Here is a 16065-nt window from a genome sequence, read left to right on the forward strand (position 1 = left end):
GTTAAAGATATTATCCATAAAGCTAATGCGTCTATCGCCCTCCTTAAGCTCCTAAATAAATATAGCGTCCCCCCTTCTCACTCCTTAAGGTTGTACACGTCTTTTGTCCGTCCGCATCTTAAATATGCTTGTCCAGTTTGGCACCCTGGCATCTCCCATGAAGAATCAGACAAAATTGAGTCAATCCAAAAAAGAGCCTTGCGAATAATTTTCAAAGAAGGCAAGGTGCCTTACTCTCTGCTCCTAAAAAAAGCTAGTTTGGAAACCCTTGAGCGAAGGAGGTCGTCGTTGTGCCTCCGTTTTTCAATAAATGCAATAACGAACCCTCGGACGGCAAGTATTTTCCCCAAACGTCACTCACCATCCAGATTACGACAGCCTCGAGCTGTTTCTGAGCCTATCCCAGTTTTGTCTCCCATTCGCTGCGTTACATCCAGATATGAAAAAACCTTTGTCCCCTTCATCACAAAAAAAATAAATAAAATAGCCAACTAGTTTCTCCTCCCCCCTTTTTTTTCGTGAGGTGCTTTAGGTCGTTACACTAATTTGCTTGCCTCCCGCTGTTTTGGTTTAGTTTCCCTTTTAATTCATATGTGTTTTTCGTGTGTTTTATGCTTCGTTCTTTTTTTTGTGAGTTTTTGGACTTTGTTTTTTAGTCCCCTTTAATTTGTAGATATATATGTTTATTTCTTGTTCATTTCTGTGTTATTATACTTTTATCGTCCCCTTTCCTTTTTTTTCCGACTTATATATTTTTTTATTTATTTTTTTTTAATCATAATTTGATTATTTATTATTATTAGCTTTGTGTTTTTTGCTTTGTTTGTTTTATTAGTCGACTCCGAAGTCCGAATTCGGCCCTTTGAGGGCTTGTGATAGTGATTTTTTCGAAATAAATATCTTGTCTTATCTTATCTCTTATCTTCGATTAAATTTTTTATTATTTGGAACTTTTGCAAATATCTGCCATTTTTTGTGTGCTCAAAAGCTGTTGTCAGATAAGGAAAATCAAACAATTTTTGAAAATGGTCAAATTTTTTGAATCCAAAGTGAATTATTGAGGCTGCTCTTTTAGCATGAACAATGAATATGATTATTGGCAGATAATAAGAGATTTAAACTTTAGGTAAGGATTTTTTTTTTCCGAGGGGAATTATCCCAACAATATCCCAACAAATACTATATTTAACAACAGGCCACATACATAATTTACATCCCTTGCTCTGAGGCCTGTGGGGGTTGAAACCCCTATCATGATCAGAGACAACGTTGGCGGCCTTCCACTTTTGTTGAACAAAATAGCTATCCCAAATTTGGTATTGAATGTATCTACAGAATAGTATGTATCTGCTTGGAATGTATCTGCTCGGGATCGGGCCTACTTTCACTCTAGTTTTTCCTCTTAAAAGTAGTATGCACATAGTACATTTTGTTGCTTTGAAATCTGTCACAACACACCCTGGAAGTTCTAGCTAATTAATGTGAGTCGTTCGTGAGATATAATCATTACATCTCCCTCAACATACGCTGAAATTTTCAAATTGATACCTTAAACAGTTCCTGAGGCCTTGCTGATTCGTCGTTTTTACAACCTGTGTGCTCATGGTGGCTTTTGATTTAGTTCAACATTGTATCAACATTCCCAAAAGTTTTGTTAGTACCTCTAGTTTGGAGGAAGTAGTAGCACTGGTAATAATAGTATCTGTGGTTGTTGTTGCAACTAAATTAATAGTAACCTTAGGTTTTTAGCAGTAATAGTGGTAGCAGCAGAACCAGTAACAGCAGTAGAAGTAGTAGCAAAAGTAGTAATAGCAATAATGTTAGTAGAAGTATAAGTAGAAGGTTGCAAATGTTGCCTCTTAGCTAGTCAAACCTCCCTCACAGTATGCCCTATAAGTTTCAACCTCATACACTTGGTAATTCTTTAGATATGGCTTGTAGATCCTATTGACAGTCTGCATAGAGACGGCTTGGTGTGGTTTAGTTCAGCTTCTTCCTCAATATTCTTTGAAAATTTTACCTTCGTACACTTAGCAATAGTTGCTCTTGTAGTCACAGTAGTAATACTAGATGTAAGACTAGAATTGGTATTAGCAGTAATAGCCCTAGTACCAGTAGCATTAACATGGTACCTTTTGCAGTAGTGTAGGGTTCAACTTAATTCAGTTAGCCGTTGCTTAGATATGACCAACTTGACCTTTTGATAACTTGTATATCCATAGTATGTGTTAATTTAATTGAGCTTACCCCTAAAAACTTCCTGAAATTTACACTTTAGTACTCATTGCACATGTAGCACTTTAAATAAGAGTAGTAGTTGGAGTAGTTCTAATACTGCTAGCAGTTGTAGTATAAGCAGTGGTAGTAGTATTAATATTAGCTTACAAATTTTATGTCTTGGTTATTTGATCTTCTCCTTTGATCATCCCTTTGAGTTACAACTGAATATCCTGATCCAATCCCGAGATATGCTCCTTCGACAATCTGTTTGCACACAGGGTAATTTTATTTATTTCAAATTTCCCATGAAAATTTTCTCTGAATTTAATATTTACATCCTTAGCCATAAAATTACTAGTATCATGGTAGTTGTGAGAGCTGTTAGAGCAGTAGTAAAAGAAATAGTGTTGTGTTAGAAGCAGTAGTAACAGTAGTACCAGCAGTATTAATAGTATAAGCACTATGCATATGGTGCCTTTTTTTAGTTGGCCATCCCCTCATAATAAAAGCCGCAAAAGCAGTAGTTGTAGCAGCATAAAGGGTAGCAGTGCTAGCTTTAGTAGCTGTATCGGTAGTAACAATGGTAGTAGTAGTGAAAGTACTACTTCAGTCTAAGCCGTTGATAAAAAAATTCCTGTTTTTTTTTTCGTTTATCAAACAGTTCGTGGTAAAGAACTGTAGTAAGGAGCGACCCGGCTCAATAGAAACCAAAACTCTAAAAAATGGAATTTTGATACAAATAGCTACATTAAAAGAATCGCATTTTAATGCTGATTTTAACTATATAAGTTTCATCAAGTTTAGTCTTACGTATCAAAAGCTACGAGCCTGAGAAAATTTGGGTTATTTCAGAAAATAGGGAGAAACACCCCCTACAAGTCACAGAATCTAAACGAAAATTACACCATCAAATTCAGCGTATCAGATAACCCTACTGTAGAAGTTTCAAGCTCCCATCTACAAAAATGTGGAAATTTGTATTTTTTGCCAGAAGGCAGATCACGTATGCGTGTTTATTTGTTTGTTGTTTTTTTTTCCCAGGGGTGATCGTATCGACCCAGTTGTCCTAGAATGTTACAAGAGGGCTCATTCTAACAAAAATGAAAAGTTCTAGTGCCCTTTTTAAGTGACTAAAAAAATTGAAGGGCACCTAGGCCCCCTCCCACGCTAATTATTTTCCCAAAGTCAACAGATAGCCATTTTATTCAGCGTAGTCGAAAAACCCTATGACTATTTCTTTGGAGACGACTTACTCCTCCACAGTCCCCGTGGAAGGAGCTACAAGTTACAAACTTCGACCAGTGCTGGCATATGGTAATTGTTTTTGGGAAGTGTACAGGCGTTTTAAGGAGGATTTTTTGGTTGGAGGCAGGGGTTGAGAAGAGGGGGATATACTGGGGGAACTTTCCATCGAGGAATTTGTCATGGGGGAAGAAAATTTCCATGAAGGGAGCGCAGGATTTACTAGCATTATTTAAAAAAACAATGAAAACATAAATACGAAAAAGTTTTTTTCAGCTGGAAGTAAGGAGCAGCATTAAAACTTAAAATGAACATAAATTATTACCCATATGAGGGGCTCACCTTCTCTTAATACCTTGCTCTTTACGCTAAAGTATTTTTAGTAATGTCAACTATTTATTCTACGGCTTTTGTGATTCAGGGGCCATTGTTAATGAATTGGGATAAAATTTAAGATTTGGTGTATAGAAAGAGGTACTGACGAGGGGGCGAACCCTCTCATATGTGTAATAAAAACATGAGAATAAAAAATTCTTTACGTAAGCTAATTTATAAGTTATGTATATCTTTTACTAATAAAAAGATTCTTAAAAAATTAAAATTTCTAGTTGCCTTTTTAATTAACCAAAACATTGGAGGGCAACTAGGCTTGCTCCCCACTCTTTTTTTCTCTAAATCATTAGATCAAAATTTTGAGACAGCCATTTAGCCAAACAAAAAAAAACAAAAAAACAAAAAAAAAGAATGCAAATTCCTCTGCGGAGAGCCAAAATCAAAACATGTATCGATTCAAAAACGTTCAGAAATTAAATAAAAAAAACAAGTTTTTTCAGCTGAAAGTAAGGAGCTACATTAAAACTTAAAACGAACAGAAATTACTTTGTATATGAAAGGGGCTGCTTCCTCATCAACGCCCCGCTCTTTACGCTAATTTTTTTTACTGTTTAAAAAGAAGAGTTGAGAGAAAGAGTTAAACTTTAGCGTAAAGAGCGGGGCGTTGATGAGGAAGCAGCCCCTTTTATATACGAAGTAATTTCTGTTCGTTTTAAGTTTTAATGTCGCTCCTTACTTTCAGCTGAAAAAACTTGTTTTTTTTAATTTAATTTCTGAACGTTTTTGAATCGATACATGTTTTGATTTTGACTCTCCGCAGAGGAATTTGCATTCTTTTTTTATTTAACTCTGTCCAAGAATCAAGCCAATTTGAACAACAAAACATATAAGGCATAAAAGTATTTAAGAATATACTTAATTACCTTGTTTTGGTTCTTCAAAAATCCTTTTACTTAGATGACTAAACCATTTCCAGGAAGTTCCAAATTAATACATTCAGCTATTCCTGAGTTTGACCAAGAGTTTGACCAGAGTAATTATCGTACCTTTGGACCTAACACTACTCTATGTGAACAATTGGTAAATTGCATAACTTACAGCTATTGCCAAGGGCACTAAGGGGGAGGATATGGAATCCAGAGAGACATAACAATGGACTTTTTAACTACGATAAACAAAACGGGCAATCCAAAAACTTTTTTCTATTTATTTTGGAATTGATGACCGTGAGAGGGGGTTGATTGCCCTCCAATAGCTTTTGACTCTCAAAAATGGTACATTAACTTTCCATATCCAATTGAATGTGCTCCTCCTGATTTAAATACACACATACATATACACATATTATATTGTATATATATATATATATATATATATATATATATATATATATATATATATATATATATATATATATATATATATATATATATATATATATATATATATATATATATATATATATATATATATATATATATATATATATATATATATATATGAAATTTATTTATAATGAAGTTATATTTTACAATATAACTACATGTAATGAAATTCATTTTATTGAATTGCCTCGTTTCATAACACTTGATTTTTCAGCCCTGGTTGAACTTCGCTGAAGTAAGGATGCTGGGACCGTTTTGAAAAATTGTTCATTTTGGTTTTATAGATTTTATCCTCTCGTAAGATGTTTTTTCTTACTTGTATTGCTGAGGACGGCCCTTGGACATAGGGCCAAAATATTCATTCTAATTTGTTTCCCACTCTCTAAAAAAATTCCCTATTATTCTTCTTGTTTTTGGTGTTTTTGACATGTTGAGGGCCCCTGCAGGTCCATCAAAGTTAAAGAAGGACATAAATTATTCGATAATAATAAAATAAAAATGTGTTACCATTATGGTATTACAAGGGTGTTGGAGTTTACCAAAAAAACAAGTTGAGTCAATAGTAAAAGAAAAATGAATAGAATTTCTTAGTCCAAAAGTGTCTAAAATAGAGTGAAAAAGCAAGCTTTCTATTGGTATAAAAATGATAAATAAAGATGAGAATAGTTCTTTGAACCAAAAGTCATGTCGAGGGCTCTTTGCTGTATCCTCGGAAAGGTAAAAAAAAAGACAACTTCTTCAATAGTATTAAATAAGGATTTCCTAGCATTATTGCGTTACATGAGTGCAAGTGTTAAAAAAAAATCATGTTTAATCGCTAGTTAAAGAAAAATAAATAAGATTGACGGTCCAAAAGTGCCTGAAATGAAGAGATGGGGATAGGCCCCTTATAGTTATGGAAATGTTTAGAAGATACAGGGCTTGTTCTGCAGCATAAAAGTCATCTTGGAGGGCCACTGCCAGTCTCCAAAGGTCAAAGAAGGACATGAATTGTTCGATAAGAACAAAACATATATTTTATCATTATGGTGTTACAGTAGTGTAGGAGTTGGCAAAAAAAAATATATTGACTAGTAAAGGAAAAACTGAATAGGATTTTCCGTCCAAAAGTGCCTGAAATAAAGTGATGGGGGAAGCCCGCTATAGGTATGAGAATGTTAAAGAAAGACAGGACTTGTTTTGTTACCCAACAACCATTTTGGAGAGCCGCGATAGGTCTGGATAGGTCAAAGAAGCACAAATAAATTTTACAAAACAAAGTGGTATCCAGAAAATCTTATTTGGGTATTGTTTTCGCAAGACAACGGTAAACATTCCTCATATTTATGTCTAAAAAGGTCAGAAATCATATGTTTTGCATGGGGTAAGATTCTTTTCGTATTCTAGAGGATTATAATAGTTGCAGATACCACGAGTACCCCGCTATCTTCCTATACAATCCCATACGTTGTCCATAGGAATTTGCTATGAGGAATCCAAGATATGAATATACCGTGTGGAGCTCAGATTGTCCTAAGGTATCCACAGGGATTTACCTTGTAGATTGACCAAATGCTTTCAAACAACGTCCAAATTTTCAGTTTTTTTCTAATAAGCCCCTTTCCCTCCCAAAAAAATCAAACTAGAACCTTATATTAACAATAGAACCTCCAAGTCTGCTAAAATTATTCCTTAGTTTTACTCCCTAATCACTAATCAGTAATAAATATATGATTCGGATATAACCTCGTGATTATAACTTGAGCAGCCCCTAATAATGAAAACTTCAAGTTTAACAGATAAGCATGTCAAAAAATTGAATAAATTTTTCATTTACTTTTTTCGGCAAATGAAGGTTGCGAATTGATGCTTAGACTAGTAAGCATCCATTGCGCTATGACTTGTTACCGTTCAAATAATTAATGGCTACTGCATTAAATATCAACTATCATGGGTTAAAATTCTCTCCTATTTTAGATTAAATAAAAAAACAAGTTTTTTCAACTGAAAGTAAGGAGTGACATTAAAACTTAAAACGAACAGAAATTACTTCGTATATGAAAGGGGCCGCTTCCTCATCAACGCCCCGCTCTTTACGCTAAGTTTGACTCTTTCTCTCAACTCTTCTTCTTAAAACATTAAAAAACTTAAGCGTAAAGAGCGGGGCGTTGATGAGGAAGAACCCCCTTTCATATACGAAGTAATTTCTGTTCTTTTTAAGTTTTAATGTCGCTCCTTACTTTCAGTTGAAAAAACTAGTTTTTTTTATTTAATTTCTGAATGGTTTTGAATCAATGCATGTTTTGATTTTGGCTCTCTGCAGATGAATAATTAAAATGAAATTTGCAATTTTTTTTTGTTTTTGGCTAAATGGCTTTCTCATATTTTCGATCGAATGATTTTGAGAAAAAAAGAGCGGGAGAGGAAGCCTAGCTGCCCTCCAATTTTTTCGTTAATTAAAAAGGCAACTAGAACTTTTAATTTTTTACGAATCTTTTTATTAGTAAAAGATATACGTAGCCTAACTTATAAACTAGCTTAAGTAAAGAATTTTTTATTCTCATATTTTTATTACACATATGAGTGGGTTCGCCCCCCTCTTCAGTACCTCTCTCTTTACACTAAATCTTAAATTTTGTCCCAATTCATTAAGAAGGACCCTGAATCACAGAAGCCGTAGAATAAATAGTTGACATTACTAAAAATACTTTAGCGTAAAGAGAGAGGTATTAGGAGGAGGTGAGCCCCTCATGTGGGTAATAATTTCTGTTCGTTTTAAGTTTTAATGCTGCTCCTTACTTCCAGCTGAAATAAACTTTTTCATATATATTTTTTCATTGTTTTTTTTTTAATAATGCTAATAAATCCTGCGCTCCCTTCATGGAAATTTTCTTCCCCCATGACAAATTCCTCAATGGAAAGTTCCCTCAGTATATCCCCCTCTTCTCAACCCCTCCCCATAACCAAAAAATCCTCCTGAAAACAGCTGTACACTTCCCAATAGCCATTACTATATGTAAGCACTGGGCAAAGTTTTTAAATTGTAGCCCCTCCCACAGGGACTGTGGAGGTGTAAGTCGTTTCCAAAGACATAGTTATAAGATTTTTTATTACGTTGAATAAAATGGCTATCTCTGAATTTTGATTCGTTGACTTTGGGAAAATAGTTAGCGTGGGAGGGGGCCTAGATGCCCTCCAATTTTTTTGGTCACTTAAAAAGAGCACTAGAACTTTTCATTTCCGTTAGAATGAGCCCTCTGGCAACATTCTAGGACAACTGGGTCGATACGATCACCCCTGGGAAAAAGAAAAAGAAAAAAAAAACAAACAAATAAACACGCATCCGTGATCTGCATTCTGGAAAAAAATACAAAATTCCACATTTTTGTAGATAGGAGCTTGAAACTTCTACAGTAGGGTTCTCGATACGCTGAATCTGATGGTGTAATTTTCATTAAGATTCTATAACTTTTAGGGGGTGTTTCCCCCTATTTTCTAAAATGACACAAATTTTCTCAGGCTCGTAACTTTTGGTGCGTAAGATTAAACTTGATGAAATTTATATAGTTAAAATCAGCATTAAAATGCAATAGTTTTGATGTAGCTATTGGTATGGAAATTCCATTTTTTAGAGTTCTGGTTTCTATTGAGCCGGGTCGCTCCTTACTACAGTTCGTTACCACGAACTGTTTGATTTAATCTAGACTTTCAAAATTCCGTGTTCGACCAGTAAAAAAAATATTAAAAACTACTTATTTATTTAGAGACAGTAGCGTGCACAAAGCAATTCCAAACAAAGTTGAAGCTGGAACAGATGCAACTGACCGGAAATACACTTTTCTTGAAGCAACAGGCTGAATCGGCCGAAAATTGTTGATCAATGGTGTGCCATCAAGTTTTTGAAGCTCGTGAAATTTTGAAAGCTGTAAAAAACAGAAGAAAACATTAAGGGCTGGGTGAAATTGTTGAAAACTATGGATTATATCAAATTTTCGATACTTGAAAGATTTTAAAGCAGAAAAATAAAATATGAAAACGTTTATTATTTTAAGAATAAGTCAGCATTAATTTGGCAGTTTGAGAGAGGAATTAAAACAGAGAAAAATGAGAAAAGACCGAAATAGGAAGTGACAGAGAGAGAGAGAGAGAGAGAGAGAGAGAGAGAGAGAGAGAGAGAGGAGAGAGAGAGAGAGAGAGAGAGAGAGAGAGAGAGAGAGAGAGAGAGAGAGAGAGAAAGAGAGAGAGAGAAAGAGAGTGTTTGTGTAAAACCTTAAGAATATTAGTAAGGCATCGCCTATGCAGTAACCTTTAAGATTATAAGTCACTTAAGATGATGTCTAATTTACATAAATAGCTTCCAGGATCTTCCTTTTTTTTTAAGTTATACAACTGGCCTTGATGTTTAAGCTGTAATTTTCATTAAAAGGTGAAATGCCTATTCACCTCAGTCGTTAAGATAAAAAACAAATACACCTCAATATACAAAATTTAGGATTCTAATCTCTTTAAATTTTCAAATGTTCCAAATATTTCGTTTGTTAAATTCATTGTGACAGTGGTGTGAATTTACGAAAATATAATGAAGGTGATGGGGTTAAAATTTATTTTTCTATGTCTAGTGTTGGACAGTTTTGTTGTTTTTTAGTTTCAAGGAGGATCAAAACCCCCTCTGCCCCCCAATTTACACCACGACGCGCTCAAGATAGCCTACATAAAGGGCTACATAAAGGGCCTACATAAGGACTCAGCAGCAGTTTAGTCATATTAAGGTAAAATGATTTTTTCAGCCACACAAATATGAGAAATCGACACTTTTTTTCCTGACTCAAGATTTTTCTGAAACAACCTGTATTTATAATTACTATAAATATAACTTACCGGTTCTGACATGTAAGAAATCAGTTTCTTAATTAAATTAACGCAATGAGCGAAAATATTTCAATTACTTAAGAGTTATAATAAACTCCCTGTAATATCACAATATTTAGAAGCATGAATATAAAGATTCGGAGCTGAGATTGTCTATGCAGGATTTAGACTCTTATTGATAGAAGGGCGTCACCAAGAGCTAAGAACCGTGTCTTGACCAAGATGGGACTAGGATTGCAAAAAGCCTCGTTCATACTGGAGGTCCCAGTCATACTGGAGGGACTTTTTTCTCTCTGGTTCTAAGAAGGCTTCAGCGCTTCTTGTTGGTCTCTGTCCTGCACTGGTAATCGGAGCCATTGCTTTTCCTGAGGCCAAAATAATTTCCATGATTTAAACAATACGAAAATTGAAAATTTGTCCATGTAGAAAATGAATGGAATAATTTTAGGAAAACAAATTTTGCTAATGGTTATGTTAGTCAATGATGGTGTCTCAGGGAAGAAAGTTGGCAACGCAACGAATTGTAACGTTAGTAACCAGTATGAAAGTAAAAGTTTTGATTAATGGCAAAAAAATGGCTTATAGAAAAGTGTATAAAGTATTAAACCATGAAACAAGTAGGTTTGAAACGGAGGCCATAGATAAAATTGCTAAGGACCTGCAAGTTGCACTAAAGTGTAATAGTAAAATGACACGTTCATAAATTGAGAGGGAGTAGTCAATCCTGACTTTCCCAGTTAGAGATGGGAACAAGGCTACACTTAGTCATAAGGAAATAGTTAAAGGGAGATTGGCAGAAAATTTTAAGAATTGGCTAAACTGGGATAGACTTTCAGAAAAAAGATTTAGATGAAAATGAAAAATTTTTACGATACCTTGGATGTGAAGTAGGATTGGTTTTGTGAGGAAGAACTAGTGAATATGCAAAAAAAATGTAATAAGGTGCCAGGAATATATAAATGACTAGAGATAGAATAGAATAGAATAGGTTTTATTTGCACAATCTCTCGTAGTCATAAAACTAAATGGCGCTTGTGCTTACAAAAAAGAAAAAAGGATTAAATCAAACGACAAAAAAAATCAAAAGACAAATAGTTTAAAATCAACAATTGTTATACTTTGATACAAAGAAAGGGATGAATGAGTTGGAAAAACGATTTGTGCGTGAAGGAGGTGCTGCTAATCTGTCAAATTTCTTCAACCTAGTACTTCGATGTTTAACTAAAACTGGTGGTAGTATCGATCTTTATTTATCACTTCTGAGAAGATATTGGCCAAATTCAAGGATCAAACTGAGACGACGCTCTTGAAGAGAGGGAATTTGTAAAGTGGATAATGCTAACTTATATTCGGTAAAAGCATCGCACAATATTACTTTGACTGCTCTTTTTTGTATTGACTCAATCTGGTCACTTAGGTAAATAGTGTTATTGACTTGTGGGCCCCATACGGGACATGCATACTCTAAAATTGGTCAAATGTAAGTAAGATAGGCTATCCTTAGTTGTGTCACTGAAAAACCAAATCGACGCATTAGTATAAGTGTCCGCATCGCACTATTTGCCTTTTTGATAATTGTATCGACATGGAGGCTGAAAGAGCAGTCGATGCTAAACTTGACACCGAGCACTACTGCCGAAGATTCACTAGGATAAAGAGGAGGAGGGCACACAAAGTCTCTCTTCGGGGGATTAAAGCGAAGGATTTTAGTCTTTCCTTCGTTGATTTGGAGGCTGTTCGCAGTACATTCAACTTTGAAGTTGTTGATTATTTCGTTATAGAATTAGGGGACAGCCTCAGACTTCTCAACAATGTACTTCAGTAGGACTGACATGTCGTCTACATACTTAAATCTTTCTTCATAGCCGGAAAGGATGAAATTTATCACTGCCAAAAACAGTAGACTAGCGAGCTTAGTACCTTGTGGGGCTCCGCAGGTAAGCTCGACCCATTCGGAGTCGGTATCTCCTGGGAAAAGACTGTAAACGCACTGATAGTGGGCTTGTAAAAAATTGATCACTAAAAGGAGAATATGTTTTTGCGCACTCATGGTGCGTAGATTTGTGATAGCAACGGAATGGCGGATAAGATCAAAAGCCTTTCGGTAGTCTACGAGGAGAAGGTCGACTATAGCACTTCCTCGGTCGAGCCACTCGACAATGAGATGGTACATCCGTACTAAATAAACAGTTGTGCTGCTGCCTCTTAAGTATCCATACTGATACGGGTAAAGATGTGCAGAGACCTGTGACATAAGTTTGCGGTAAATAAAAGTTTCTGCAACTTTAGAAAGGTTCGGAGTTATTGATATAGGCCGGAGTTGATCAGAAGATTTTGGACACCTTACTTTTGGAATAACGCGGACATATGCTCTTTTCCAAGCACTAGGGAATACTTGCTGAAGGAAACATTGGTTGATTATAGAAGAGAGTGGCTTAGCAAGAAAAATGGCGAATTCACGTAACAGCTTTACTGGAAGCTCACCTGGGTAGGACGCACAGTTCGCTTTCAGTCTTAGGAGTTCCTTATAAAGAGTGAAGTCAGAGACCTCACATACGTCCTCAATCTCTGCACCAGCAATGATAGTATACTGAGAGATAAGCTACTGAAGATAATAGATAATGTTTTTGAAGGAGGAGAAGTACCTATCTAGTTAGGAAATCGTTAATTAAGCCACTGTGTAAGAAAGCTAATAGGATTGAGTATGGTAATTAAACAAGCATTAGCCTGGTGTCTTTAGGTGTCAAATTACTCAGTAATATAATATTTTTGTAGAGCGAAGGATCTCAAGAAAGGCAATGGCAGAAGACAAAATCTAATGTGGAAGAATAATTTCCTGGATTTTTTTTTATGCAATGATTTAAGCATCCTAGAGGAAAGTATGAGAAAAATTAGCTTTCTTTTAGAGTTTTTGCAGTTTACGGTATTAGAATAGGTTACAAAATTGATTTTACCCTTGACTGTTTGGCGGTTTTTTTTATTACATAGCTGTTCAGGCGGGGGACATATTTACCCCATAACTAAAAACTCTTGTAAATAAAAACTTTTTTCAGACAGAAAATTTTAATTTTACTTTAGGCAAATGCAATAAAATACAATATTTTCAACATAAAATGAATCACCTAAATACATTCTGGACAAACTTTGCTGAGGTGGTCCATGCGGCCCTTCCTTGCGGATACAGCAGAACCTATTCGTCTTTCCGTCAGCTGAACAAGGACAGAGACTGCAGTCCTGACTTTTTTGGCCAGAATCAGGAATTCAGCGTCTGAACCACCTGCAGATTCCATTCTATTGGACGCTAGCTTTTAAAGTTCTCAAGGAAGTGAGTTGATGGATACTCTAGCCACCAAAAGAGGCTTTGCAAGGGATAGTCCCAACTGTATGAGAATTTGTCGTCACAGCACCACCTTTTATTGGCTTTAGGTTGTGTTGACAAGTACTCATGTGCTTGTGCCTGCAATAGCATGCATTACAAGGAAGATTGCAAGTGGACAGCGCTGACATTGACGGCTGGTCGTGTACATTTCGATGTAAACTGTCAATACTAGATTCATTTCTGTTGTAAAACTCATGTATCTGTGGCTCGCTTTAGTTTGTATTCATCGTGTTTGTATTTTGCATTGAAGAGATCAAAGCTACTGCTCTGCTATTCTTATGCACATACGATACAATAAGCTTCTTCTGAGCAAATCAAAAATTTGAGGAACCAGGCTCAAGGTCCTAGTGCTGAAGAAACACTTCTGGGAGCTCAGGTTTGTTCTTGCTGAAAGTTCCTACGTAGGTAGTATTCTGTCTGTTCAGCTCATCAGCCAACTCAATCGATGGGTACCAATGTTCTGCGGTTATGTTTCTGTTTGCGTTCAAGACCGGCACATCCATACTCGAAGCGGTGTGGCTAGGAATGGATGTTGACTCAGTTCAAACCATTTCATTGGTTTTGTCACAATATATGAAAGCAGTAAATGAGTTGTAGGTGCGGACATTAGTCAAATGCTGTATATTCAGTCCTTAATTGGATGGCTTCAAGGGATGTTCATTCTAAACACAAATCGGACCATAAAGGGAAACGATTATTTCGTCGATTTTCAAATACTCAGATTGGGTGAAAATCTTGTAGCATTTTGTAATCAAAGAACAAAAACGATCTGTAATAGGAGCTAAATGTTCTTGACGTTGTCGATTCCGAAAATCATCAGAGGGAAAACAACCCTCGATGAACAGAAAGAAGGAATGGAAGGGAAAAGCATAGGAGGGTAAGAATATTCAACTTCTTGGTAAGAAATAATTTTGGAACAGCAAAAACGCTAAATTTACTTCTAAAAATATTGCAAGACCTTAAGCATTGGTATAAAAAAAATGATGGAAGTAGTGCAACTATATTCTCCCTATTGAATGTTAGTCAGTCAGGCTCTCCACAGTTGAAAAAAGTATGGAAGTATAGGAAAATAAGTATGCGAACTAACATCGGAATTTCGGAAGCTACAGTGATAACAGTGGTGAATCATGCTCCTGAACAAGGGTGCTCTGAAAAATAGACACAGATTTGCTAGATCTTCTCCAAAGAAATTACCAACGGATTGTTTCGGATACCCTGCAGACTGACCGTATTAGCCAATTGTCTAGGGCTAAATAGAAAGAAGTTTGTCCATGTTAGAAGTTGGGAGGAAGTCATAAATAAAGAACTCAAGGAAATTGGAAGTTCCTGGGAGGGTATTTTGAGGGAAACTTTAAATGTATTAGGATCCAGGACAAGCTTACGTATCTGTATTGACCTCAAGCGGCTTGTTGCTGCGGTGATTTGTCAGTGTTAGGAGTAATACCATATTCAAAAACCAGCCTACACTGTGGGAGACCTATTTTTCCTACCAAAGATAGAACAGAGAATCGAACTAGTATGACGTTCGTAAGTAAATGAAAATTTGTTTTACCCCTGGGACAAGGGCCACTTTAAGACACGTTGCTACTAACACACAGTGATCGTAAATATATCTGTTAGCTGTTACTATTTGACAAAACTTTTCTTCGTCAAGTTTTCTTAATTTTTCTTCAATGTAATTAACTTTTTTAGTATAGTTAATTAACTCTAGGCATAGCAGTGAGCAAATCCTATTTTTCTGCTTTTAAAAGAGTATTCATATGGCTTTTATGTCACTTACATTGATAGTGGAAGCTACATGTCAGAAATTCTTCATTTGACTTACATGTTTTTTCCACTCAAACGCAATATTCACCGAATCTACAAATTTATTTTAGTTTTTGTAGGTCTATTTCAAATCATCTGAATTACGGTGCCAAGTTCCAAACGATAAATAAAAGCATTACAATGGCTGAACAGCTAAATGGCCTCCAGACATTTAACAAGAACAATAGTAATAAAGGAGGTAATAAAGCAATATTAATAAATAACCTGTTTCCCTGCTTCAAACAACTTTACTTCGAGCATGAATAAGGAAGAGTGAGGAGCTTGCCCCGACCCATGCTTTGTGGAGTTTATGTTAAGTTAATGGTTAAGTTGTATAAACTGATTGAAAAATTTTGTGTTAATAAATTGATAACATAGATTAACGGTACAAATTAATGTATTGATTATGTTTAATATATGTCCAAAGTTAGTTACAGAGCGTTGGCGTCAAAAATGCTTGACAAGCTATTACTTCAAGAAGGAAATTTATTACAATCTATGATTTCAAAAATGCTTATCAAGCTATTACTTCAAGAAGGAAATTTATTACAATATATAATTTCAAAAATGCTTAACAAGCTATTACTTCAAGAAGGAAATTTATTACAATATATGATTTCAGATGCACAGTCTTAAGCAAATATGTGTAGGTCTGATCGATCTATACTTTACTACCCTATAGTAGCATATCTTTTCGTTCTGTTATATCTTTTTAGAAATATGTATCATGGTTGCATCATAAACTGACAGAAAGCTGCAGCCTAGTGAGTAGTGAACCACAGCCTATTATATTCTCTTGCATCTTCGTGCTTCTCAAGACGCAGCTCAATATCTATCGAAACCCAGTGCAGG

The 16065-nt window shown here is 35.4% G+C and overlaps 1 protein-coding gene across 2 annotated transcripts in view; it reads right to left on the minus strand.

Annotated features, from left to right (window-relative positions):
- Window positions 1-8908: 8908 nt before the first annotated feature.
- The window catches only part of LOC136027899 (carbonic anhydrase 2-like), a 48619-nt gene continuing 41462 nt past the window's right edge, over window positions 8909-16065 (minus strand). For both annotated transcript variants that reach the window (XM_065705330.1, XM_065705329.1), the window contains one exon: window positions 8909-9082. In XM_065705330.1, the coding sequence (XP_065561402.1) occupies window positions 8912-9082 (171 nt within the window). In that variant the 3' untranslated portion in view covers window positions 8909-8911. The remainder of the gene's footprint in view (window positions 9083-16065) is intronic.

The sequence above is a fragment of the Artemia franciscana genome, chromosome 6, assembly GCF_032884065.1.
Source record: "Artemia franciscana chromosome 6, ASM3288406v1, whole genome shotgun sequence".
NCBI lineage: Eukaryota > Metazoa > Arthropoda > Branchiopoda > Anostraca > Artemiidae > Artemia > Artemia franciscana.